Source organism: Onychostruthus taczanowskii, unplaced genomic scaffold (genome assembly GCF_017590055.1).
Source record: "Onychostruthus taczanowskii isolate IOZ18803 unplaced genomic scaffold, ASM1759005v1 scaffold2, whole genome shotgun sequence".
NCBI classification, from domain to species: domain Eukaryota; kingdom Metazoa; phylum Chordata; class Aves; order Passeriformes; family Passeridae; genus Onychostruthus; species Onychostruthus taczanowskii.
The window spans coordinates 932,596-957,115 of NW_024499239.1; the positions used below are offsets into that span (position 1 = coordinate 932,596).

General features: G+C 36.7%; 2 protein-coding genes across 20 annotated transcripts in view; one reads left to right on the forward strand and one right to left on the reverse strand.

Annotated features, from left to right (window-relative positions):
- The first annotated feature begins 397 nt into the window (after positions 1-397).
- Positions 398-3,836, forward strand: LOC121335147 (general transcription factor IIE subunit 1-like). Its single transcript, XM_041402988.1, has 4 exons — positions 398-845; positions 2,128-2,329; positions 2,831-3,057; positions 3,442-3,836. The coding sequence occupies exons 1-4, from the start codon at positions 398-400 to the stop codon at positions 3,834-3,836; spliced, it is 1,272 nt and encodes a 423-aa protein (XP_041258922.1).
- A 2,945-nt stretch (positions 3,837-6,781) lies between these two features.
- Positions 6,782-24,520, reverse strand: part of PCM1 (pericentriolar material 1) — a 39,324-nt gene continuing 21,585 nt past the window's right edge. For 8 of the 19 annotated variants that reach the window (XM_041402617.1, XM_041402615.1, XM_041402613.1 and 5 more), the window contains 20 exons: positions 24,232-24,422; positions 22,882-23,065; positions 21,879-22,237; positions 21,195-21,353; positions 20,377-20,433; positions 19,013-19,185; positions 18,804-18,932; positions 18,091-18,211; positions 17,643-17,780; positions 17,270-17,403; positions 16,109-16,243; positions 15,385-15,582; positions 12,990-13,049; positions 11,653-11,791; positions 10,813-10,958; positions 9,841-9,910; positions 8,661-8,911; positions 8,362-8,454; positions 8,120-8,243; positions 6,782-7,113 (listed from right to left, as the gene is read on the reverse strand). In XM_041402617.1, coding sequence (XP_041258551.1) covers positions 7,088-7,113; positions 8,120-8,243; positions 8,362-8,454; positions 8,661-8,911; positions 9,841-9,910; positions 10,813-10,958; positions 11,653-11,791; positions 12,990-13,049; positions 15,385-15,582; positions 16,109-16,243; positions 17,270-17,403; positions 17,643-17,780; positions 18,091-18,211; positions 18,804-18,932; positions 19,013-19,185; positions 20,377-20,433; positions 21,195-21,353; positions 21,879-22,237; positions 22,882-23,065; positions 24,232-24,422 — 2,887 coding nt within the window. In that variant the 3' untranslated portion in view covers positions 6,782-7,087. The remainder of the gene's footprint in view (positions 7,114-8,119; positions 8,244-8,361; positions 8,455-8,660; positions 8,912-9,840; positions 9,911-10,812; positions 10,959-11,652; positions 11,792-12,989; positions 13,050-15,384; positions 15,583-16,108; positions 16,244-17,269; positions 17,404-17,642; positions 17,781-18,090; positions 18,212-18,803; positions 18,933-19,012; positions 19,186-20,376; positions 20,434-21,194; positions 21,354-21,878; positions 22,238-22,881; positions 23,066-24,231; positions 24,423-24,520) is intronic. The other 11 variants (XM_041402620.1, XM_041402619.1, XM_041402618.1 and 8 more) reach the window with 7 other exon arrangements.

A 24,520-nucleotide genomic window follows, 5' to 3' on the forward strand; every position in this document is an offset into this window, starting at 1 on the left:
ACAGGCAGACCTAGATAGGCAAGTTAAATGTGCTGTCTTCTGGGAGGACTATGAACTTTCTGTAACACGCTTTTCTAGATATCTTCTTTTACACATTTTTTTACAAAAAGAGGATTTTAACACAAGAGGATATCAATATTTCAGGGATAAGCATTGTATTTCAAGATTAGATAATTTCTGATACCTATTAATACCTTTCCCATCCCCAATGCAGGTTAAGGATTCTAAATTTCTCTATTCAATGAAGACTCTTGCAGAAATACAGCACAGCAAATTACATGTTTTACTCCTGCCTGTGTGAGGCAGATGTAAAGCCTCCCTAAGAAGGGTTTGCTGCAGCTCCCCTCCCTTCTCTTTCTTGTATAGCACTTCTCCACTGACAGTGGTTCAGCTCCTGATGGAGCAGCACAACATTCCCAGCGAGGTGCCGGCAGCCCTGAAGCGCCTGGCCAAATACATAGTTCATGGTTTCTATGGTGTGGAGTGCTCCCTGGCCCTGGATGTGCTGATCCACTACCCCTGTGTGAAAGAGGAGGACTTGTTGCAGCTGCTCAAGTACGAGCGTAAGCAACTGCGCGCTGCCCTCAACGCGCTCAAGGCGGACAAGCTGGTGAGGCTGCGGATGCGAGTTGAAACGGGGCCTAACGGCAAGAGCACCAGGCACAATTACTACTACATCAATTACAAGGTGCTGGTGGATGTGGTAAAATACAAACTGGATCAAGTACGCCGGAAAATAGAAGCAGAGGAGCGGGATTCAACGACCAGATCCTCTTTTAAATGTCCATCTTGCTCTAGCACGTACACGGACCTTGAAGTCAATCATCTCTTTGATGCATGTACAGGTGTGTTACTCATATTACTTATTTGCTGTTATCTTAAAGAATAACCCTGATAGCACAAAACTGTTTTTCCTAAGTGAACGTTGCAATAAAAGCATGTTTGTTAGAATGTCCTTCTTGTTTGCTGGTGGATGAGGGCCTGGAACAGGGGATGCTGGGAGGTGAGAGTAAGCGAAGTGGTGCTTCTGTAGAACATGCCAAAAAAACTGAAGATTAATCTTGAATGTACGAGCTGGGGTTGAGAATCAGATTCCAGGCCTCAGCTTTGCTTTGAACCTGGTTGAGTAATATTAACTCATCCAAGTCTTGTGAGTCTCACTTCCTCATATGAAAATATGAATGCAGTACTGTCTTTACTCTGCTTTGAATCTCTTCATCAATCCATTTGTGTGGTCAGTCCTTCTGACTGACGAGTTGGACAAGATGGGTAAAATGTTTGCAGTCACCTACTGTACTAAGCATCTTGCAGCTCAGCAGCACCAGAGCAGAGCTGTTCTGTCACTCCTGGGCTGGGAAGTTCAGACTACTCATGGGTCAACATGCCACATCCACAGCAGAAGTGGTGTCAGAGCTTGTGGATTTTTCTTCTCTAAAATCAAAATAACTACAGAGTATTATTTCAAAATGAGTCAAAATGGCATCATAGTGCAATACATTACTTAGAGCACAGCTACTGTGCTGACATCTGGGTTATGGGATCTGCAAAGGATGCCAGAGCCAGGCAGAATGAGCTTTACACATGACTAACCTGAAATGCCAGTGGTGAAATTTGTGTTCTGCCAGTTAGCAAAATCATCCCTTTCTTCTAAATGGAGGGTCTCTGTCAAATTACTGAAATGCAAGCATTGAAGCTGGAGATATATTTTCACACAATAATCTTGAAGTTTTGTTTGTTTTCCTAAAGACATAAATATGGGGTTTTAGCATATGCCTTGACTCTGACTCTGGAACAACTAAAACCAGATGCTACTTTTGCTTGAAAAAGTCTTCTACTACGTTAAGAACTGAGATGAGGAGACTGGAGAAGGAAAAAATAAACTGATGATAGTACATGTCTATCCCGCCTAAATTTCTCTCCCAAGACATTTCTCACCTGCATAAGAAGTGTGTAATACCAATCTGTCTCAAGTTTGCCTGTAGAATTGAGTTCCCTTAGTTAATGTGAACAAATGGATGAACCCAGAATGTCTGGGTAGATGTCCAGGCTGCAGGCTGCTTAACAACATCCTGCTGATCTTTTTGCATTCTATGAACACGAGAATTCCCACTTTGGAAAATGTTGCAGAGACTTTTCGCTGCACTTACTGCAACACTGAAGTAGAGGAAGATGGCTCAGTGTTTCCAAAGCACGACGCTCGAACGTTGCTGGCGAAGTTCAATGAGCAGATTGAGCCTATCTTTGTGCTGCTGCGTGAGACCGAAGATATTGTGCTGCCCTATGACTTGCTGGAGCCTCAGCCAACAGAAATACCAGAATTATCAGAAAGGTATGAACATCCCCCCAACAATTTAACAGTTGTAAAATCTTTGAAATACTCAACTTGCAGCCTATGTACTCCATTCTGCTTTGTTCAGTACAGTCAGCTGTTTAATGAAAAAGTCTGTAATATCTAAGGCATCCTAAATTATTGCTATACCTTTCTATTTTTTTAATGCATTTTTAAAAGTAATTTATTTCCCAGATTACTCCTTCAGCTAATGTTCATAGCCCTTCCTATAAGAAAGTAATATTTCTCTATCAGTGTGCTTCATCCAGAGATGCACTACTGAAGAGACCTTGCAAAAATCAGTTGTTCAGAACCCCTTGCCTCTGAAAGGTAAAAGGGAATGTAAATTATTAGAGCACTTGTTAAAGCTAGTCTGCTGACAAAACATGTTTTTGGGGGTTGCTTGTTTGTGGTTGTTCAGGTTTTTTTAATAGGAACTGGGGGGGGGGCACAGAGTTCTTGCCTGAATTCTACCTCTTCAAAATCTGACACCTCATTCAGCTTCGATCCGAAGTTGGGCTCAAGCGTGCTGGAATCCTGCAGCCGCCCTGAAAAATGGGCACACAGAAGTTCTGCTTTTGGCCTTACATACACCCAAAGCTTAACTATTGATGTCCAAGACTCAAAGCACGAGAAGAAAAGAAGAGAAAAAGCAACTGAAAAGCAACCTATCTGGTTGTCACAGAGCACTGTGGAAGGAGCAGCAACAGCCACCAAAAATAGTGTTGGTAAGTTTAGTGAATTCACCAATTAATTCTGCAACTCCTTAGTGTAAATACAGCTTTCCCACTGAAAATGTAGTGAGCTTGGTTTAGAGGATAATGTTTCAATTCTGTGTTAGTGGTTATCAGACCTTGGTTTCCAAAATCTAGTTTTAAGACTGACTGAGGTTATATTCCTAAAGCCAGAGGTCAGGTGTGTCCTAAAACTTCTGGCTTTAGCCATGCAGTAACTTTAGTGGTAATCTTTACAGTGGAAAGCTCTCAGAGATGTACTTTCAAGAGAATTCTAGTGTGTGTAAAAAAGATTCAGAGTAGAAAAAAATCTATGTAGGATGCCCATGTGGTAACTGTAAACGATTGATCCCTCTAACATGTAGTGTTGTGTCTTAGGAGTAAATGCTTCTGAAGAAACAGAAGAAAATGTTAAAGAAACTGTCACTGATAATGAAATCATCAAGACTCTTCTGATCCATGAATCCAAGTCATCATCTAGCACAGACCAGGCTCCTATAGTCAAAAGCAAACTACATGGATCACACAGTGATAGCAGTGAGTTTGAAGAGGATGCCAAACACTCAAGAGGAGCAGGAATGAAAGTAGCAGACAGCAACTTCGAACAAGAGGAGGAACAGGAAACTCTGGGTCCTATTTTAATGGTAGCTGGCCAGCCCTACTCATATGGCCAAGTTAGTGAAAACCCAGAGCTTGTGTCTCTCATGACAAAGGAAGAGAGAGACACTTATATAAAAGTAGGACAAGAAATGTTCCAGTCTGTCTTTGAGTAACTACTACTGTAGGAATATCCAAACTTGTATAGAATGGATGAAGGCTTCTGAATTACGTTCTTCAAAGTTTGCCACTGAAGGGTTTTGTTTGAACTTGCTCTTAAGGAAGATGGTAATCCTGTAGTAGGTACCTACAGCTCAAATATTATCATTGCAGCCACAGCAAGTGTTGTTTTTTGTTGTAATGCTTAGACTTTGTGGATCATGTGATTAGTTTTGGAGCATCAATCATTTCAGGATACATTTGGATCTGATTAAAATAACATTTGAAAAGCAGTGATGCAATCTATAATAAGAAATAAATTATTCCACCTCTCTCCCAGAAGTAACAGTTACTTCCAGTAGTGAAAATGAGTCCAAATCCAGTATGAGCTGGTTTCATTCCATACACGTGTTCCACTGGTTAGGTCACTCACTGTACAGCAGTAAAGGGCAAATGTCACACAGCAACCTCCTTATAAGCAAAAAGCTGTTACTAAATTGCATTAGCAATAGAGGAGCAACTCTGGCCTCTGGACTTTTATCCTAAGAGTAATTTTTCCAATTCTTTGTACTCAGGGCACTACAGAACTGTCTTGAATGGTGAACTGTGCAGTTCTACTATATTTACTGGACAGTAAAATGTAGCCTTTCATTTTTGTCCAGACCAGTAAGGGAGCAAGCAATGTATCAAGCACAAGACTCTGCTTCTCCCATCTCACTCTCATACTCCTCAGTGATCTTTTTAAGCAAGAAACAAATTCTGCTTGAAATGAACTACATGAGTAGAATGACTGGCATTAGGCATAAGTCAGAGTTTAACTTAATAAGCAGTTCTACTACTTGAACAAGTGATAATGAAAGTAGACTAGAATGGCAAAAGTGAAACACAGGAAGTTCTCTCTGAATGTTAGGAAACACTTCACTGTAAGGGCGACAAACACTGGCACAGGCTGACCAGAGAGGTGGTAGTCTCCTACCAGGAAGATACTCAAAAGCCATCTGGAGTGGCTCTGAGTGGCCCTGCTGGCACAAGATGACCTCAAGAGGTCCCTGCTGACCATTCCATGATGAAACAGAAGAGAGAAGATATGACCAAAGAAATACCATTTCGATGCATTTTTCATGTACACATCCTGTTGGTTCTGACAGGTAATTTTGTGTTCAGTAGCTGGTGTGGGGCTGTTTTGGATCTGTGCTGAAAATAAGTATTGATACCCCAGCTGTTTTCCTTATTGCTGAGCAGCATGTGCACAGAGTCCAGACTGGTCATCACCCTGTGCCCCCAGCAAGAAGGCTGCAGATGCACAGTTAGGAGCGAACACCACCAGGACGGCTACCCCACACTGACCAAGGGACTATTCCACACCATAGAGCATCATGAGCATATAGAGCTCAAAGAAGAAGGAACATGGGATAGTTGGGAGTAATGGCCTTTGTCTTCCCAAGTCCTTGTTATGCATCATGGAGCTCTGTTTTCCTGGAGGTGGCTTAACACCTGCTTGCCATTTTGCTTTGCTTGCATGAGTAGATTTTGCTTTACCTATTAATCTTTCAGCTATGAATTATTTTGTTTTCCCTCTTCCACTTCTCTCTCTGAGCCCACTGGCTGGGGAGTGAGCAACCAGCTGCTTGGTGCTCAGTTGCTGGCTGGGGTTAAACCCATCATTCCAACACAGGAATTCAGGAATGGGGCATGCTCAGGCTCTTAAGCTTAGAATTTAATGATTCAACATACAAACTAGCCTTATTTCAAAGCTGCACATATACTCTTACTCTACATTATGAAAAATGTCCTCTTTTAGGTCCGAGTGATTCTTGTGCTTAATTAGTAATTAGAAGTTTGATTCGGCTTCACAGGTTTGCCTTTGTCACAATGTATTTCCTTGGTCCTCAAAATGGTAACTTTTTTCTGCCTACAGTAGTACCACCAGTGTAAAGCCTGCAGAGTAACTAAATGATCTTAAAACGTTTTGCTTATCTACATTCATCCTTGCACGTGAGAGGCATGTGACCATAATCTACCAATTCAAAATTTGCTCATAAAACCTAGAGGCACTCCAAACAAACTAGAAAAAAGATCACAGAATAATTAAAATCTCTTTTTATTTGAACTTCAAGCATATTTAGGCTTCACCATCACTATACTGTCTCCCACAGTATATAACCATATTATCATACTAACCTCAAAAGCAACACAATCCTGAATTAAAGATAACCAGTGCTTTTTAGCTACTTTCAGAAAAGCCTTGTCTTTAAGGTAAACAGGGTCTTTATAATGCAGCAGGTGTGCTGAATAAGCTTCTTCTAGCTCAGTTTTATGACTTAGTGTTATTAACAACTGTGACCTGAAAAACTGAACAAAGTTTTCCAATCTTTTCTGTAATTTTACCTTTACCTTGATACTCCAGGAGGTGCTGACTTCAACTGTTTTTTAAAACATTGACTTTGTAATGAAATTTACGAAACTACAATTAAAGTCAAACACTTCAGAACATATTCTCCAGACCTTCAATTGCAGCAATCTGAAGTTAGCTATGAAAAGATATTAACATTTTCAGACAGATTTATGTGAACATCAAAAGGATTCAGCAAATGCAGAAAAATACAGCTGGTTTCTGCAGTAAACTACAAAGCTGGGGTATTCAACTTTACCTCAGATAAATGTGCTGATAGAAAGGAATTCCACAGGCCACGAACAGGAACTTTTTTGTTACAGACAAGCTATACTCTAGGCTATAAAGACAACATGTAGGTATGCACTGTGTCTATACTTTGTATTTTGAGAAGATGCAAGAAACTCGGAGAATTTCTTGTCCCAGGAAAATTAGGAGTGTTTCTTGTAAGAGAAGAGCAAACTGCTACAAGTACGCCAGCAAGTCAATTAACTTGCTGGCATACTTGTAGCATCAACAAACTCAGCATACCAGTTTGTAAGCCAAAGAAAATTTTTCAAAAGAGAAAACTTACAGACAAGTCCAAACTTTATTTAAAACTACCATTTTGAACAATTTTAAAATTACCAAACAAGTCACAATAAAAAATAAAAAATTAAGAGAGAAAAAGAACAGTGCAGCAAAACTGAATAGAAGTGGATTCAGTTCCAGCTGTTTAAACTGCCACAGGCAGAAGATCACATACCTATCCTAAGAGGCAGCGTGTTAAAAATTTTACATTTTTATACACTTCCAGAATTCTGGGAAATTAATGCTGATCTTCTATATGCATTTGTATACATAGAGTTTATTAATGCAGACATCTTCGGGTAACTCTTATGCATTTTGAGCTCCAAAAGTTTCTGTAAAATAAGAATAAAATCACTGTCTAGTATCTACAAGGTATCAAACAGCTCACGACCACACTTCAACTGCTATTTCATCCTCACAAGCATTTTGAGCCATGGCTTACTTGAACAGCCATTCCCCCCATAAGAATGGCTTAGAGCTAGCTACAACTTTGGTGTGGCATGGCATTCTTGGTCAGACTGTTCCCACAGCAGCCCTGGGCATCAGTATCCACCAAATGGGCACAACAAGCTTGTGCTGGCAGAGTTGTGACAAGCAGAATGCTGAATGGGCAGTGACCAAAATGGAAGGAAAGATGCACCTTTCATCACACTTTGTTCCCAACATAATCTGTGCTGCCACTGCCAATGCATTAAATAAAAAGCAGATTATTCAGCTTATACTATTTGAGGAATTGGAAGGAGGCACACTAGCAGAAAACTGCTAGTATCAGAATACTCTTTATATATGACATTACTGTACACTCCACTGGAGAATTACAAGTCTAACAATAAAATAGAAGTCTTTAATGCTGTAATTTTGTCACAATATTATAGAAAAAACCCAACATTTTTTCTGACCTGCATTATAATTAAGTTTTTGTATCTGCATAAAGTTTCTATCACGAAAGTACTGCGCAGTCTATCAAGAAATTATACTGAGTCTTATTAAATCAGATAAGAGCAATTGTAATTTAATTATTAAACCCAAGCTTGTGAAACAAGAAACAAAAATACCGCTCCATTTGAATAAGTTTCAAAACCATTATGTTGTGACATGCACTTTGAATATATTAATTTTTATGACTTTATCAGCCACAGAATCTAAAAAACTATATAGAAGGGAGATGGACAGCAAGATAAAATCCCTTCATATCAATACAACACTTTCAAATGCATTATAACAAAGCCCAATATTTTTACTGCACTACGATAATTGCTTACTTCAATCAGCAATATTTCAATTCTAGTATTACAGAGTGTTTTCCCAATATGTATGCAGCATATAGAAAAAAATTACCAGGTTCTTTCAATGTTTGGGCATCTCCTACTAATTCTTGATCTTGAGCTCCACCTCCATCCAGTAATTCGTCAGACAAACTCTTGGTTTGGGCCTCTGTTTCCATTTTCTTCATTAAATCTGCCTTTGTAACAGAAAAAGTAAATCTGAAAATTCTGGATAATTCTTGCTGCTGTCTGGGTAACACAGACATTTACAGTATGCACTTCTAAACAACAATCCCACAAACAGCAGCAAAATACCTCTGAATACACAGCAAGTTTGAGGGGCAAGTCTTCAACTTTCACAAAGTCGTCTTCATCAGATTTTTGACTTACATTTCCAGAACCAGGTTCCTGTAAATAAAAATTGTGTATTTAAGAAATGCTATTTTGTTTTCCTTTCACTCCAAAACTATTAAAGTAGATTAAAAAAAAAAAAAACTAATGCACATATCAAATCCGCAGACAGAAACAAAACAAGACTGCATACCAGAAATAACTTAGAAATACAAAAAAGCTTATAATTTCTCTTGGATGGTTCTTAAGTGAAATATACACACATATTCATTCACTAGCACAGGTGACTCCGTATCAGGGCTGCCAGCCATGGAGCTTTCAGAACTTGCACCAGATTTGTTTTCTGCACATGTGGTATCTGGTGTTTGAGCTTCATTCACTGTCAAAGATGAGCTTGATCCTTCAGTTTTCACAGTGGCTGTTATAAAGGATTCTGGGGTATTGACTGTTAAAGCTGGTGTATTCTCCATGACACGGAGGTAATGATGCACAGCTGCAGACACATCTTGTTCACCTAAAGCCACAGAATTACATTTTAACTAGGAAGAGATAGTAAAATATTCTGAACATACAAGAACTATTATTATTCTTTTAAAAATTATTATCCAAAGCTACAAATGAGCAATGAAGGTGAATTATAGTCTCCTAGACAACACAAAGCTGACTGAAGTAAAACATCAGTTATCTGTACCCTTACACACTTAAGTATAAGCAATTTATCCCATGAGAGTATGTGACTTGATTTCTGACTGAAAACAAGTTTTTAAAAAACCCACAAAAAACAACTTCCAGAACTAAGCGACCTACTATAAAACAGTCATTCTAGGTATGAGGAGATATAATACAGAACAGTAAATTCCTTAATACTATGCCATTCTAATATTGATTTTTAGTCTACAAAAAAAGGTCAAGAACAAAACTAGTGCTTGAAACAGAAAAACACAGGGAAGGTGGTAATAACAACAGTTACACTAGAAATAACATACATCCCAGTAATGTTCCCTTCTTTTGATGGAAAATAATTTCTTTGCTCTTAATCAGTTACAACATTACTCACAGAAAAAAAATTTCAAATATAAATTTCAATAACTAGTAAAATGGTAGTAGCAGAAAACAAAAGTACAAGACAAAGCTAAACATCAAAACACAATAACACATAATGATTCTGATACAGTTGTGTGCCAAGAGCTGCAACAATCAGCTAAAATTCTTGCTCATGTCAAGCATCAAAACCACATCTACCTGAATAAGATTATTCCATGTTTCCTCTTTAAAAGCTTTACTGTGTCAACATCAACACAGGTACGTCCAGGCAACTGATACAGTTCCATGAAAAAGACAGTCTGGTAAATTTGATCATCTTTCTCTTAGTTACATGTATCACAGACACTGTCCAAGACATGTGCAAATTCATATAGAATTGTTACTGCATACAGGGCTTACCTTTAACAGGTTCTTGTTCTGATGACAAAATCTCGCTGCTTTTTACCTTACTCAATTCTTGGTTTGAAGTCTATTGGGGAAGGTAAAACTGAGTTAGAACTAAATTTTACTGATCAGCTTCATAACTTCTTGGCTAATTTACTAACTAGAAACACACTGTACACTTGCTGCATGAATTTGTCTTTTCACTAGCTTGAAGTAAAGATAGTAAGTCCTATTTCCCAGCTAGTCAGCAACAGTTTACAAAACCATTAACACTGACAGGCATGTTTTATCTGAACGTTTTCTTTTCACTGCAGTAGTTCCCAGGTAAACTCTTCAGTTCCAAGATCTACTGTTTTAGCCTTTAAAGTAAAATGTTCCAATTACATCCTTGCCTAATGTTAATACCAGCGGAGCAAACCAAAGTTTCAATAGATTGTCAAACTTATTTAATATGTAGAGAACTGACAATTCTCTAAAACCACGTCACACATATTAAAATTTTAAGAAGACCAACAGTGAAATGACAATCATACTGAATAACATTTAACCACTGTTCCAGAAATAATTATCACAGAAGGGAGGAAAGACAAACAAAAGACACACTAGAATACAAGAGTAAATTACTCCCAATTAGAACTTGATCTCAGCAAACACAGAGAAAGAACTACTTAAGGTTTAAAATTATGCTTTTTTGAAAATTTAACTTCTCACTTGCAGCTTAACATTTTTTCTTCTCTCACAGCAGATGTAAACATTAGTTTTGTCTCTGTCCATCCATCCACTTCAGCATCAGCTGTAATAAACTCAGGTGAGGAATGCCATATTTTGCATGTAGCACCTACTGGCATCATACAATTTACTGTATTATTCTTTTACTTTTAATAGTACTAAAAAAGTGCAAGAAGAAAAAATGAGGTACATATAAATATATACTGAAAAGCTATGCACTGGCACAGGTTTGTTCTGCTTTTACAATTTTGACTATACCTGTTCATTTTCAGTTGTTTCACTGTTGGCTTGTAGTGATGTTTGCACATCAACAGGTCCTTCCTCAAATTCTATTTCTTCATCTTCATTCTCATCTTCTCCACTTCCATAGTTAGTCAGAGCTTGGGTTTCTGCTTTTGATAAACCTAAAGGCAAATCAATATAAAATCACCTCTGAATTGCCAAATCCTGTTGGGGAATTTAAAACAATGATACCCCTTACTTCAAAACATTCTTTAAGATTAAGATACAGTAACGACTCAACTTTCAAAGATCTGTATGTTTTACATCAGCTATATTATGAACAAACACCCGTGTTGGTGTGAAATGTCCAAGTTATTGAACAAGTTGGTGCAAAGAATGCAAACAGTAAAGGAATCCAAGGCAGAAGTAGTTGGTTTAAGACAAAAAACAGGACAATTAATAAATAAATAAATAAATGTAAGCTTTACTTTGAAGTAAAAGCACATTTTAAAAAGACACATTATTTAAATTAAAAACTGCGTAAAATCTGCACAGCTTTCACATCATTCAGGTTAAAGGCTGAGAAACCTGTAGTTAAGTTGAGACAGGATATATAACCTAATGAATCCGTTTCTAATATATTTTTACAGATCTACTGATTAGGAAAAAGATTACTGCCTCTAATTGGAATATTTAACCCTTGACATAACACTAGGAAATACAGTACTGCAAAAACTCTCACTGACAAAGGACTGACTATAAAATCTGGCAGAGAAGATGCTACACAGCACTGCTTCATGCAAATCTTGTTGTAAGATTAGCTAATCAAAACTACAGTGGAATCACTGAGTAATCAACTATATAAAAGTTCCTTACTTATTGCTACTGGACCGCTTTCACTTTCCTCATCTTCCTCTTGATCAGATGCATCAGATCTAATACTTTCAGGCACTCCATTACCAGCACACACTTCTGAGTCCGGTACTTGTTTGGCAGTTTCAGTCTCATCCTTGTCCTAGGAAAACACGGAATACTGTGCAATTTCACATTTATCTAAAGACTACACTAAGGTTTCTGCATAAAGGAGTTGTTTCTCAGAAGTTAAAAAGTATCTGCTGAAAGTCCAAGTACTTTAGGTAGTCCTTATAGCCATGAAATGAATACAGCAGAACACTACTACTAAAACAGAGCAGGAGAACATGGCACTGTTCAGACACAGCCTTCAAGAACCTCTTAACTATTGAGTATGTCATTATCTGAAAAGGCTGACATTGATTAGCATGCTAGGTTAAAAAAAACCTTAAATTAATTTGTCAGTTATCAAGAAGACAGACACTTCTGCATTATTATGTTCCAGCAACTTCCCTGCTCTTCGAAATGAGGAGTAAAAATACTTCTAACTGCAGCTTCTCATTTCTTTAGCAGCATCTCCTCAGCAGTCTCCCTGTTGAATAATTTGCTAAATATGCTGAATGAGAAAATTCTGCATTCCTGTATGAACCTCAAGTAAAGCCCCGAGTTTGGCTCCAAATCTTGAAAGGACTTTTTTACACTACAGCAACTGTAACAAGTGATGTACAATTTACTTTTACTTCCAAAGCAGCGTGACAGAAGCTCTAAGCCCTAGAAGAAAGCATTGACTCTGCTCCCACACATGCCTTCTCCTATAGCTATATCCATTTAGGACAGCAGTCAACATTCTGCTTGGTATATATACCTGTATCATTCCCTTGACTGGAGAAAGCTGAACATCCCAGCTGACCATTTAAAACTTCATACACAACACATTTCCCCAGTGATATCAGTGGTTTTCAAAAGAAACTTGAAAAGGGACAAATTCTGAGCACTAACATTTCATGCTAAGAGGACAGTCAGGCTTGGACTCTGAGACCTTAATACCACATGTCCCAATTCAGAACATTTACCTTCTCCCGAAGACGGAAAGCAAATCAACTTATCCCATACCATTAAAAAAGAAAATGTTATCTGCTAAAAATAGTTAAGCTGTCCTCAGAAATGCAAATTATAATTTACTTTGAAACTTTGATAAAATAAATGACTGAAAATAACAGAAAGGAGATTAATAAATTTCTAAAGACTGGAAAATGGGCTGCTTACAGACAGATACTTGATTTCTATAACAGACAAGATAACGACTAAGTGACCTATGAAATCATCTGAGGAATAAAGACAGTTGAAAGGCATACACATACTTTGTCCTCATCGACATCTTCAACAGAAGAACCAACATCCACCTGGAGACCTTTTTTTGCCTAGAAGAAACACAAACTGTCTTAAATTTTAAACTCAAATAATTTGGAAATACTGAATCAAACTGTGGCTTCATGAGAGCCAGGCTGAAATGCTAATCTTACTAAGAACTGCTATCTTAGAACAGCAGGAAGCCACAGGGACTTTTGTACACACAGATGTCTTCAAAATTTCAGAGTTGCAAAGTATTAAAAAAAATCTGTGCTAACCCTTCTTATTTAAACAATTACATTTATATTGGGCTAATCCTACAGTCTGTGGTTGAATCATATCTAGCACACAGAATTTGATACATCATGGCAGGTGGGGGTTGATACTAGATGATGTTCAAGGGCCTTTCCAACTCAAACCACTTCATGATTCTAACTCTGATCAAGACAAAGAGCTGGGTGTTCAGCAGTTACTTTACTGGCCTCAAGAGACCCAGAAAATCAAGCAAGATCAAATATGTCTGCATCAGGATTCCAGAGCTGAGGGCTGTGAAAGACCATACGAGATAATTGCAAAGGTCTGTACCAACTAACCAGGACCTACCACTTCTGGCTTATCTCTGGCTTTGTTGTATCTGAACCACTGCCACAGCAATGAGGTAAACATTGATCTTAACCCTAATGCTGTCTTGCAGGAGAGAAGAAATGCTGAATCTAAGCTGGTTCCATGCTCTCTCATAGCAGGTATAAACCAACTATTTATGTAACAAAGGTACATGAATTTATACCTGCTATGAGATTGAGTTTATACCTGCTCTGAGATGCCAATGGGTAACTTCAGATAAAACAGTAACTTCTAAATCTTTCTGAATTCAGTGTGTTCCTTTGTCCTCTTTACAAGGCACTCCACAGTCTCTCTCATACCAGCCATACTATTGATATATCTAAATTTATTATCTTGAAGTATAGCTGGTGGTACACCTAAAATACTTGTAGGACTTTATAGTTTATAACAGGTTCAAAAAATATGTTCTGCTGGCATTTAAAAATGAATTAAGGGTATGTTTTGGTATTTGTGTTTCTAGAAGAAAGCTGAAAGGATACTGAAATCATAAATACATGAACATGATCTGGTTTAATGTTTGTTTTGTAAACAGATCATATTATTTCAAAAACTGCAGCTATGCTCCCAATAAAAGCAATACTAAAATTAATAACATAAATGGTGTGAAACCTAGCCAAAGCTTACTTTTTAGAGCAAGAGTATGTCCTACAGTCTCAAATATTTCTGAAAACTTTACATACGTTTTACACACCAAGTCCAGAAACTGCTTCTTTCTGCATATGCCAACAAACCAACTACATGACAACTTCAGAGGATTTACTCTAATTTTTTTAAAGATGATGCAAGGAAACCAGCAGGCAAACTAAAGAGATAATGAACTGGGACCTCCAATATGTGAAAATACTTAGCTGGGTGTAGTGGGGCCATGCAAAACCAAGACACTAGTATACAGGTAAACTTCTTCACAGTAGATAGTATGAGGCTGTGTTTTCAATTTGTGCTGAACACACAGCTGAAAGCACAGGGATGTTTTCACTACTACCAAACAGCATTCCACAGAGTAAAGACCTTCTCTGCCCCTTACCCCACCCCAAAAGCAAGAGGTCAGGGTGCACAGCACTTGTAAGAGGACACAGCCAGGGAAGATGATCCTCACTAACCCAAGGGATGTTCCACACCACACAGCATCATGCTCAGCATATAAAGCTGGGCAAAGAGCGAGGGAGGGGGGGAGATCCAAAGTGATGGTGCTTGACTTCCCAAGTCACCATTATATGTGATGGAGACTTGCTCTCCTAGAGGTGGCTGAACACCTGCCTGCCTATGGGAAGTGGTGAATTAATTCCTTGTTTTGCTCTGCTTGCATGAGCAGCTTTTGCTTTACCAATTCAAGTGTCTTTATCTCAACCCAAGAGTGTTCTCTGTTTTACCCTTCTGCTTGTCTCCCCATCCCACAGAAGGGACTGAGTGGCTGTGAGAGGCTCAGCTGCCTACTGGGGTTAAACTACTCAATGGCCCCAGGTGATAATACTACTTCAACACTTGCTAATTCCTTCCTATGTTCACATAAAACCACTAGAACATTTCCTCTGAATTATGAACAAAGTCTATACAATTAGACATCTGTAACAGATACTAATCTGTAACACAGGACTTACCCTTCCTGAGGAAAACCAGTTCACACTCCTACACAAGCAATGCTGTGATTACACAGCAACTTGTAAAATAAATAAGCAAACATATACATAAGGTATAAAATAAGGCAATCAAACTAGTTTAGAAAATACACATATTTTGCAATCTCACAAAAGCTACATTTTTCAAAAATAAAATAAAACAAACCTCTTTAGCATAAGATTGTATTACTTCAGTGGTTTCTATTTTTCGTTTACACCTCTGCTTTACAGAAATACTGTTGTTGTCCAAGTCTTGCATGAGTTTAAAAAAGGCTAATTCATTGAATAACACTTCAGAGATCTCCACAAGAAGATCCTCCCCACAATCTTTTAATTTTCTACCAGCAAATTTTGCTAGTGAATCCTGTGAAGAGAAATAATTCTTCAGTTTCTGAAATAGGCTTTCAAGCTTTAAAGACTAAGTATTTTTCATATTTCTAATAACTTGAAATTAGTTATGTATACATAAGCTTATATTTTTTAAGGTCTTAGTGTCCTAAACAGATTTTACATGGAATCTCTAGTCACATAACACAGAACTTAATAAACTCATGATTTAAACTCCGTGCTTGTAAAAACAAAAGAAGAATGAAAAAGCGCAAGCTACAGATTTTCAGGAATTTACACAAGATGTCCATGAAAAGCATCACCAGAGCTCTCCTTGAAGACAGCCACAGGCCAGAGATACATCTCTCACTACCTGTCTGTGACAGAAAAGATGTTCTGTGTGCAGTAAATCATTAGTTTAGGAGCAAAGGTAATACCTCATCACTGTATCAAAGGTGAGGGAGAACAGCAGCTATGCTATTCAAGGTGTTAAACACAACTTCAGAGAAGTTGGCTCATTAGCCCACTTGAGTGCTGCAAAACAGAACTGAAAAACTACTAACCTGAAGTATACTACCAAGCTGCTTATGAAAGAACTTCACAAATTCTTTACTTTCATCATTTTGCTGCGTAAGAGTCAAGACCATACGTCTTACTGACGTCAGTAATTGAGAAGAGCATACTTCATCCATGTGTTCCTACACAAGTGTCACAGAATAAGTTTTGTTACCACTTCAAAAGAAAAACTAGCCATCACACCAAATACAGAAATTAATTTATAAAAAAACCCATCTGTCCACTGAAGGAACAGCACACCACAAAAAAGTCCTAATCAACTCACGAACACCATACTTCATGAATGACAGTTTGGTCACAAGACAGAAAGATTTATCTCAGTTTTCCAGTACACGAGTACTTAACACCTTATAATGTTTGGCCAAACTAAGAAGCTTCATACATTGTGGCTGTGTACACAAGTGTATTAAAGTGTATATTAAGACATCTACTGTTATATGCAGCCTTAAAATTGCAAATAAAGAACAAGTCTTCAGGCACTCTGACTCTGGCATGTCAACAATATACAGTTTTTAAACTTAGTATCACCAAATACCTTATTAGACAAACCTAAGCTTATACACTGTGCATACTATAAAAGGGAACTCCATCTTCTCTGCTCTCCAGCCTTGCAAAGGAGAACTGTGACTATTTCTCCTTCTTTAAAGAACATTTCTTCTTTGTAGTCACAGAAGTTAAAAAGCTCTCAACAACCTTAAAGATATTTAAACAGGAGAAAATAATGCTAAAAAACAACTACTCAGAGATAATCTTCAAAATTACCCTATTACTGTACATGTAACAGTTTTTGTTCTGTTCTGTCTGCTAAAAGTCACCAAATATTTCAGAAGTACATTCTCAAACATTCCTATATTTAATTTTGTCAGCTCCACAGCAAGCAACCTCTAATTCTTTTTCATGGCAAGTCCGCCTGCCCTATGAAATCTAGAAACCTAACCATTTATTTCTCCTATTAAAAACTACACAGAATCTTTCTGTGGAACATCTAATTCTTACTTCATCTTCAGCAGAGTCTGTAAATGAACACACATTTATTGGCAGCTGTTTCTGAGAGGCACGTTTTAGATTTTAAAAAATGTTCTTCTGTGCAGTTATACAAGTGCTTTTCTTACTCCTCTAATTTATGCTGTATTATAAAGACCCCTCACCTTCAGAAAAGGAATGACCTCTTTCATAATTGCTTTAATCTGCCGGTCAAGCTGCTGAGTATCTATACGAGGACATGGAACTGCAGAAACATCACCTGACTGTGGCACAGACTGACATTCACCAGTACCTGGATCTCATTTTAATAAAAAAAAGAAAAGAAAAACCAGTACATTTAATATAATCAACATTACTATTAAAGAAATACCACTTTCAAAAATTTATTTTAAAAAGGAAATCTTATTTCCTTAAGTATGTAAATATCCTTTCAAACTTTGCTAAGCTTTCAATATAAATATAGAGGAAAGCAATTTAGCTTGACAGTTACTTTAATTGTTTTCTAAAACTAAGCAAAATATATGTATATGTGCATACCTTCTAATTTAGCAGCAGAAGCACCCTGAAAATTACTAGAGCAGCCCTCAGAGTCAAGAGTACTTTCAGCTTCAACTTTCATACGCTCATATTCCCTCATCCAAGACAAAGCTTTATCTAAGTGAATCACTGTGTTGCCTATATTTAGAATAAAAACACTTTTTAATCTAAATAAAAAGTTTTCAATTGATAGAGAAATTAACAATGATTAAAATTACTTTAAGGCCCCAAGTTTTGAAATCCACATATAACTAGTTGCAATATTTTATTACACAGTTTGATAAACTCTGTGTTTCCCAATTAGCTAATTTAATTATATTTTGTCTTACAAAACACATAATTACGCACTAAAAATCAAATAACAGTGTGCTAAAGTGCAGACAATTGCAGGCATTTAGGGAGAGAGGGAGGGAGTAACACTTAAAACACTAAGTGACATCATTCTCACCAAGGTCATCAGTGGCAAAGGGTTCAAAATTTGAAGAAGTAGACATAGTACTGCCATTGTCTGGATCAGGTTGTTCACAATCTTGACATGCTTCTGTAGAAAAGTTCTTGCCAAAAGTTTCCTAAAAAAATACCAGATAACTGAATACAAAGAAGAAACACACCATACTCTCACAAATGTGTGAACAAGCCTGCAATTCTTTTCAGTGACTTGTTGTGATATCAGGGTTTGTCATCAGACTGCCTGACTGGAGAACAACCCTACTTTCAGGTTATAAATCCATCAAATTAATCTACCATGCTTACTTCAAGTATTTCAAGTATAAAAAACGTAAGAAACTGTACAGAGATGTAACTGATTTCTTAAATACAAAAAAGCAAAAATTTTTGGGGAATCATGTGATCAGTACTTGCCCCTACCTTACACAGAAGAGGATTGTGGCTCTTTCTGAATCTATCAGTTTCCAATTTACATCCCTTCTCCACATTTCATTCACCCCTGACAAACTATCTGCAGTACTATCTGCAATAATCCTACCATATTTTATCACTTTTGCATTGATTCTCTTGCCACTAGTTATTTAGAAAAGTCTGTAAGTCAATACTAATTTTAACAAAATTCAATCCCTAGTACATTTCAGTAGACAAGCATATGTGTGTGCAAACTGAAATACAGGAAAAAGCTGCCAGCAGCTTCTGAATTTCAAAACTTACATCATCTGTAGAGGCAAGGCTTTCACTAGGAGTGAGTTCAGAATTTGATGCCACCCATGTTGCAGAATTCAGTGATTTTGTACACCTCCCTTTTTCATTTTTCTCACATAAATGTCTGGTCACTATATCCTGGAAAAGATTATCTATGCTATAAAAAAAGATCTAATGTTTGCTTGATTAATAAATAAAATCAAAAACTCTGTGCATACCTGTAAAGCATACAGAGCCCTTTGCCTCAGATAATCTGTATTTAGCAGCTGAAGCTCATGGAAAAGTTCAATAAGAAAGTGGGGACGAGACTCATTTTGAGAAATAAGAGTTGCCACTTCAGAATAAATTGTGTCTCGCAAAGCTTCAAACATAGAAAGATCACTACCAGTTTCTGTAGAAAAAAATAAAGGAACTTGTTAAGTCCTTGACATGCATCCATTTAACATGCTATCAGGTATGCAAGTTATGGTTATACAAATTATGTCTCATAGCAATTCACTGCATCATTGCAGACTCCCTAATATAGCTGCTTTCATAAAACTTATCAATTTCCTAAAGGGTAAACATTCTTAAATTATGCCTTATGCAATCTTCAATATATAAAAACCAATATAGAGCAATTGTAAAAATAATTTTCTTTACACTTCTGAACAATACCTTTTGAAAGTATTGTTTATAAAAGAGAATATTGCACACAGCACAATGATGCTTTTAGAATAAGTATTAAACACTGAAAATGGAGTTTTAAGACATTTCAAGAGAGACAGTGAAAGGTCTCAGGTTTATATAACACAAGCAGTCCACACTTCTGCAACACAAGCAGCATTAAGAAAGCTTTAGGTTGAACTCAAGAAAGCCACTCTCTCCCAACATAAATGCTACATTCTTATACATGTCTAGTATCACTCCCAAGTTTACAAAAAACTTCCTACTCTTAAACCCTATTACATATAAGACAATGTGTTGCTTAATAAATCTCCCATTCATTTGGTAATTAAGGATTATCCTTGCATCAGAACAATTAAATTATTACATACATTATTTGGGAAATGCTGAATGGAAACACAGTTAAATTTGGAAAACTCAATTTAACAGATGTGTAATTGTTAGTATTCAAGTTAATTAAGTTATTAGCAATACAGCAAACATTACTGTGCAATTTGATTATCTACAAATATTTTACCAATTTTTTAAGCACAGGCAAGCTTTTTCAACCTTTGAAAAGTTACCACAAATTGCTTCCCTCCCCCATTACTAATATATAATAGCAGCTTTTAAACATACTAAAAATGCCTACTGAAATTAATTTTTGGATGTAGTATCTGCATCCGTATTTTTTATTTGTAGTTGTTACTAATCAAGAACGTGGTAACCACGTTCTCCGCAACTGTAATTCCAAGCAGTTTGTAATGCTGCACACTCCATGCAAGGTTACTTCTCTTGTCTTGGTTATAGGGAAGGTGCTGCAACAGCACTAATCTTGAACATCTGCTAAACAGTGAGTTATAGGACCAAAGATAAGAGAAGGAAAAAAAAAAAAAAGTAATAGCATATCGTTGAAGCTGAGCAGTGAATGCATTACCTGGCGCTTCAATGCATGCATTTCTGTTAGACTGCTGCAGAATTCTCCTAGCATGCGCTGTAGGAAAGTGGGGATAGACAGTGATAAACACAAAAATGCGCACCAGAAATAAAGACAGGGTCTATACAAAACAGCAGGAGGAAGACTGCTTAGTCATCCAAACCACATCAGAGCTGCTTATTGTGAGAATGAGAACTTGACCAGTGATTGTACACTAATAAACAGCTCTTAGTGTGGACATAGCTACACTGGCAAAGCTTTTATTATGCTACAACGACTAAAATTTCTGCATCTCTTAAACAAAATAATGGCAGAACCAAAAAAGGCAAAGGAGAGAGAATTTTTATGATCTAGATACAAGAAAAGCAGTGCAGATGGCAAAAATGTTTATGTGATGTTAAAAGACTGAATTTGAGTGATATTTGGTGGAGCTCACTTAAGCACGAATAGGAAGAAAACATGTATGCAGTACAGGATGTCGTTTAAACATTAAGCAAAGTTTCATCAGTTTTACAGCTACTTTCCATAAAATCACCAACAAATGGGTGAGACTGGCTACATTTTTGCTTATGGTAACAGGTCTCTAAATTGCTTTAATCAAGTATTTAACATACAGAAAACAATCAAAAGCAATTAATAGCCAACTTTTTACACATTTACATTTACAGCATCCTTAGAAATTAGAATGCAAAATCCACATGCTAAATATGCAGTCCTGCATTCCTGTCAAAACACACTGCATTTAAATAACACACTAGCAAGTAAGGTCCCTTACTCACATAAGTTGACAAAATAATTAGACATTTAGAAAAGAGTACCTGAAGACATTTCTGTAGATCTACTGTATTTAATTATTTTTTCCAGTTGTTCCTGATTCCTTTTGCTGAACACCTTTGCATGAACCACGTCATCAGACGGTCTGCTTTTACTGTTCTTGCAGGGCTCACACACACTTGAAGCACTTGCACTTTCATAACCTAATGGGAGGAAATGAAAAGGAAGAAATAAAGAAGCAGCTTACAAAACGTTTTATTACTTTAGAAAATTTTTTCAAGGGCACTCTTAAAGATGCAAAATACTAATGATGCTTCCTATACTAAAATCTTCCTCTGTATACTGAAGCCATACATTAGTACTAAATCCTCAGCAACTCCAGCAGTACTACTATACTAACTAGTACTGTCCCTCTCTCCTCAGAATTTTAATGAAGCTTATTTTTCAACAAGTAATCCAGTTTGAACATGAAGACAATGAAGTAGATTCTCCTTGTTATTTTAAATCTGCACATATCTGCATCCATGATCCTCTCAACTGGTTATTTATTTTCTACTTACTGAAATCCTAAAAAAGCCTTATGCAGTTGTATTGTCTAAAATTCAGTAATTTCAATAACTTATTTTCATTATTATAGGTACCATTTATGGAGAGTAAGTTCTCTGGAATGTAATGATTATAATCCAAGCCAAGTTTGCCACAGTATCCAAGATTACTTTACAACCTACCAGTATTTTTAATTCTGCCTTTCAGCTGCAAAGAACTCTTCCTCTTATTCTTTGATTTGGGCGTTTTATCTTTTGATGCCAGGCTTGCTTGCGCCGATGCTTTTCTAGATCTAAATGTCTTTGTCACAGTAGTTGGGTCTATTGGATCAGGCATGCTACTGAAACTCTCCAAAGACTCTTCATCAAACTCTCTTCTCCGGTTCATATCACACTGATTTTTATGACCAGAAGCAATGTTTTGTACTGAAACTGCAAAACCTGCATTCAGCTGAGATTGATCATCTTTCTTCATTTCTTGGCTATCATCCAGCCAATTTGATCTTTTTTCCATTTCCTCTTCAGGTTGTCTATGATTCCTTCTGTCAGAAAAAAAAGACCCACAGACCAATCTCAATATACCACAACATAATCTCTCAGATAGAAACATAATGTATTACCAGGCAAAGAGTTCATCCGTAATGCAAATTATCTGCCCTTGTTACTCAGACATCAAATGAATATTGAAAAATAAATAACTCCAAAGAACCCTTCCAAATGGAAAATGGAACTTCACATTTATTTATCACTGGTTTCAACACAAATACATTGATGAAGTACTGCTGTGCTCAAAAAGTACCGCAGGTCAAAATATTTCTTAAAGCAACATCCAGTACAATGCACAGTAGCACAAAAATAAGCATACACTGAAATGACATCCTCTAGTTATTCAAACAACTCAGTTTCAAAACAATCCCACAGAAACAACATCTTACTCCACCTACAGAAAGTGTTAGAAAACCACTCCAAGATTCCATTTGATTTTTAAATTTTCATGAAATTATACCTTAATTAATATATAAAAAAGCAGAATAATACTGAAAAAAATTAAACCAGAAGTTACAAAAGTCAAGCTCATGTAGTAATTCTACAACAATAAACGCCCTTAATGAATGATGAATTCCCACAAGCCCCAGAAAAGGGAGGAGAAATTATTAAAGGAGAGCTGTACTTTGATATTCAATACCTTTGTTTTTCTGCTCCGTTAGAAGAACTGCTTTCAAAGGGTTTGGGGAATGCCATATACTCAGTTTTCCCAGAAGTATTATGATCTAGAGGATGTTGTTGCTCCTGCTGCTCACTGCTGCGTGGAGAAACGTTATGTGCAAAATCTCCAAAACCAGAGGGAAACACTGGATTACAGTTAATACCTACAAAGTAAACAAGAGAGTCAGAAGATCCTACCTCATTTATTTGTGTAGTAAAATTCAAATTTGAGACATACTGTGTGGCAGCATGAAATTATGAAGCAAAAATAAATTGGGGAAGTAAGCAAGAACTGTTTTTATCCTGAAAGCACTGTAAACAATCAGAATTTATCTTTAGTGCAAGTTTTGAACACTACTGGATACTACAATCCCATCAGTGGAGATCAAGGTCCTTCAAGAAACTACTCCAGTAAAGAGCTCCTAGAAGTGAAAGCAAAAATAACAACAAAAAAAGAGACAGAATTCTGTCTGCCTGAAGACCTTATCAATACTTCAACCACCATCAAATTGACAAGAAAATTCCAATGGTTCAGGTACTTATAGAGCCAAAGAAGTCACAGATTCATACTACAATTTTTATATCAGAATCTTTATGGAAGTGGCAAACTGAATGTAACTGTTCTTTTGGGTAGCTTTTATGTAATTTAAAAAACATTCTCAAACAGAAAACAGATTTTGCAATTTGAAAGTTCTAATCTAGGTCTATGCCTATTTCCTGGTTTCCTAATAAGACTGAAATATATTAACACAGTTTTGTTTACTCTGAGTTATACAATAAAATACCCACACTCTTGTCCTCCAAATCCAACAACAAAAGTAGATTAGAGAAAGAGATTAGGAATACTGCGTCCAAATCAACAGTTACTGTATAACTCTGATGGGAACAAAAATTGGGTAACATGCTCCATTCATAGGCATTTATAACAAACATGAGTGTTTAAAGGTCTAAGAAAATCAGAAGTAATTACCAAGTGCCACCTTCCAATTACATGGTTCACTCAAAACATCATTTCAACTATGAAACGATTGCTGAAGGTATGTAAAAGCTTCAAACACTGTTTTTGGTATGTTGGATGAAGAACATTTGAAACCTTACATGGAGTTAGTATTTTCAAGTATAACCAACTTCATACTAAGAGAGTCTTGCTCTTCATACTGAAGTAAAATTATACAATTATTCAGCAATAAATATTAAAGTTCTGTCTAAGACCATTTCAATAATGGAAAAGTGACTGAGTTTTATTAAGTTCACATTACAATTTCAATTAAATGAGAAAATGTCAATTTTTGAAATTCATATTACTTCTCACACCTACAGTAATACTCACCTGGAGCAAAGGAGGAAAAATTAGTAAATCCTGGAACACTGAAGAGGTTCACAGGTTGTGGAGGGTAGCTGAATGGACAGAAAACAGGAGATGGAGGTGGCGGTACACTACTGCCTCTCTCCTTTCTTGATGGTTTCTCTTGACACTGCTGTTCTTGCTGCTGCATAACATCACTTAACATTTGTTTCAACCTTGAAAATAAGAAAAAAATAACAACTTGGGCAAAAAATAATATTATGGGAACACTGTAAATTTATACTCAAGTAATTTGAGTTTCATATTATTTCAC

Coding starts and splice junctions, on each gene's coding strand:
- LOC121335147 (XM_041402988.1), top strand. CDS start 398: ATGGAGCAGCACAACATTCCCAGCGAGGTGCCGGCAGCCCTGAAGCGC. Junction 2,330..2,830: donor ATACCAGAATTATCAGAAAG/GTATGAACATCC, acceptor CACCTCATTCAG/CTTCGATCCGAAGTTGGGCT. Junction 3,058..3,441: donor AGCCACCAAAAATAGTGTTG/GTAAGTTTAGTG, acceptor GTTGTGTCTTAG/GAGTAAATGCTTCTGAAGAA.